Source organism: Penaeus monodon, chromosome 15, assembly GCF_015228065.2.
Source record: "Penaeus monodon isolate SGIC_2016 chromosome 15, NSTDA_Pmon_1, whole genome shotgun sequence".
Taxonomy (NCBI): Eukaryota; Metazoa; Arthropoda; class Malacostraca; order Decapoda; family Penaeidae; genus Penaeus; species Penaeus monodon.
Genome location: NC_051400.1, coordinates 36,353,756 through 36,356,469, shown reverse-complemented (window position 1 = coordinate 36,356,469; position 2,714 = coordinate 36,353,756). Strand labels below are relative to the sequence as shown.

General features: G+C 32.9%; 1 protein-coding gene across 1 annotated transcript in view; it reads right to left on the bottom strand.

The window, feature by feature from the left end:
* Positions 1–2,714, bottom strand: part of LOC119582348 (formin-2-like) — a gene marked incomplete in the record, with an annotated part of 21,001 nt that overhangs the window by 229 nt on the left and 18,058 nt on the right. The window contains 3 exon segments of the mRNA XM_037930564.1: positions 1–1,730; positions 2,012–2,155; positions 2,401–2,452. Of these exon segments, the coding sequence (XP_037786492.1) occupies positions 1,613–1,730; positions 2,012–2,155; positions 2,401–2,452 (314 nt within the window).

Here is a 2,714-nt window from a genome sequence, read left to right as displayed (position 1 = left end):
GTGCTGATCCAAAAAAATTATGCAACTTATGCAGGGGATACAGGTACTTTTTTGTAAGGCCAAAAATTCCCTAGCTGGATATGTTGAATATGGACAATGAGATGAGCATACACACTTAGCATTGGCTTAAAATTATTCATATATTAACGGCAGTATCTAGGAAGAGGGTTATATACACTTTACTGCAAGCAGGTTTGTTGTTATTGTCTGAAGATTTTGTCCTCATATTAAGTGTTCCCCGGAAGATCTATTACCACACACACAAAACAAAACTACCATTGTTTGTGCTGTACATAATACAATATCATAAGTGGGGGTGTTTTGCTTGCATGCTTTTGCGAGTGATTGCTATTTCTTGAAGGATGATTTTAAGGGTATTTTTTCTTTTTAATACAGAAATACAATAACAAAAATCAATGAATAATTTTGGCCAAAATGCAGGAAAACAAACACAACTAATATAACAACAAGTATAGAAACTTTTTAAAAAAGTTTGCCCTATTTTTCAGAAACTAAAAACAAACCGAAAAAGGAATGTGATTCCAATAATTTTTCCTTCTTGAAAATTTCCTTACGTACACGTGACCTTTGCAACATGATGAAGCTCCCCAGGAAAACCTTACATCCTCCCAAATGGCACCTAAGGTCAGAAAACAAACACTAATGAGAAAAAAAAAATGGTATGTATGTATATATGGCATTGTTTGTGACCCTCAAGAGGAATGATCAAGCTCAATGATGTGTGGACCTGCGAGCTGAGCTAAATACCTCCCCCTTTCATACACACTCTTTAGAAAGACCACCGGCATGACTCTGCATAATGCTGCAATACACTTGTGCAAAGCCAAAGTTGTGTTTGTTGCAGTCTACAAAAGAGAGGCATTTACATGGAAAAAATAAAGAAAGTATATATAAATCAAAAGAGAATATATAAGGATTTTTACCTGTGATATAATTTCTTGACTTGAAACAACCTCTTTAATCTTCCTATTTACAAATCACATTCAACGGCTCAATGTCAAGTCATATACCATAGGCAACTTTTTGCAATTTTCTTGAATGCTCCAACAAATCCTTAATTTTAAATATTTTTAAAAATTTATCACATCTCAATCATATACAAAAAAAAAAAAATCACTTTATAATTTCAAAAGATCCACTGAAGACATTATCATAAAATAGAGTATACAAAAAAAGCATAAAAGCATGCAAATTAAAACAACAAAATGGAAGAAGAAAATAAACTGAAAGGTCACATACACAGCTTCTATAAAAACCTTGGCATTCATTGCAACCTTCCATCAAATATCTCCGTCAAGTACAATTCATACAAGTATAGTAATTATCACAACATCTATTCTAATCACAGCTTCGTGACCAAGGAAGTCTCGGAGACGTTCAGAGCTTTGTGCTGGCGAACACTCGACTCCTGAAGGCAGAGAATTCATGTAACAACTTTGCTTCTCCTCCTCCTCCCCTTCCTTCCATTTCCTCATCTTGGGAAGCTTCAAAAATATACATATAAAATAAAGTGTGAATTGTATCTATAAAGAAAGAGAGAGGCAGATACTGAGAGTGAGAATTATAAATTGAAAAAAGAAGAAATTTATTGCTAAGTCTTCAACTTGTCCTTGAGTTTGCTCTTCAACCCTCCGACCTCTTTGGTTTTCTTGGCAACATCTTTCTTCTCTTCCGTCATTTTCTTTACCTTCTCTTCTGCAGCCTTCATTCTGTAAACACATCCAAAAAATGCATTTCAGTATTCTATTCCTTTTTTAAAAATGACTTTGTGTTCCTTAATGGTTTCAGTTCTGTCTTTTTTTTTAAAGGCTGCATGGTCTGCGTAACTTGTAGAGATTATCAATGAAAAATGAGATTTATTGTCTGATATCCCTCCTTATTTGTAAGCTTTGCTATGCAGCTGAATGAAATTTAGCTGTGAGATCCTGATCCTTATAGTCCTAGCACTAAAATAAACATAAATCAAGTGAAACCATTTAATAAAAATTACCTCTGCTTGACAATCTTCTGCTGTTCTTTCTGCCAAATGTTCATGAAGTCATTGCAGAAGGGCGACCAAACACTGAAGAAATCATAGGGTGTGACTTCAGGTCCTTTTCCACTGAACTGGAAATACTTCATCACCATTTCAAATCTACAAAAAAGAAAAGAAATAAAACTTTTAAATATTCAATCACAAGGATGAACAACTACATGACCTTATGCAACATACAAATGAATATTACTAAAACTCTAAAAACATAATAAATATATAAAAATCATAAAAAATATTTACCTTATATGTACAATGAATGTTTAACTGCAATATATCTCTATACTTTCATCAGTCCAACTCAAGATGTTTTTAGTGAGAACAAAAAATATCAGCCATATACTTACTGACTTTTACAGTCCTTTAAACTTTCACTCTCTGATTCCACTTCACTCTTAGCTGAAATCAAGACAAAAAAAAGCATTGTAGAGACAACACAATAATCAAAATACATTTATAGCATTTATCAACTATAGAAATGTATGTAGAACTACACAGTAAGATAAAACTATGCATTAGTACTGAGTGATGAGATCTATATATAGTCCATTCCATTCCCAAACTTAAAATTTTCAACTTTTGCAGGAGAAAGCAGAAAGATAATGACCCTTTCCACAAATTAAAAATGCCAATACCATGGAATCCAAATTGGATTAAATAT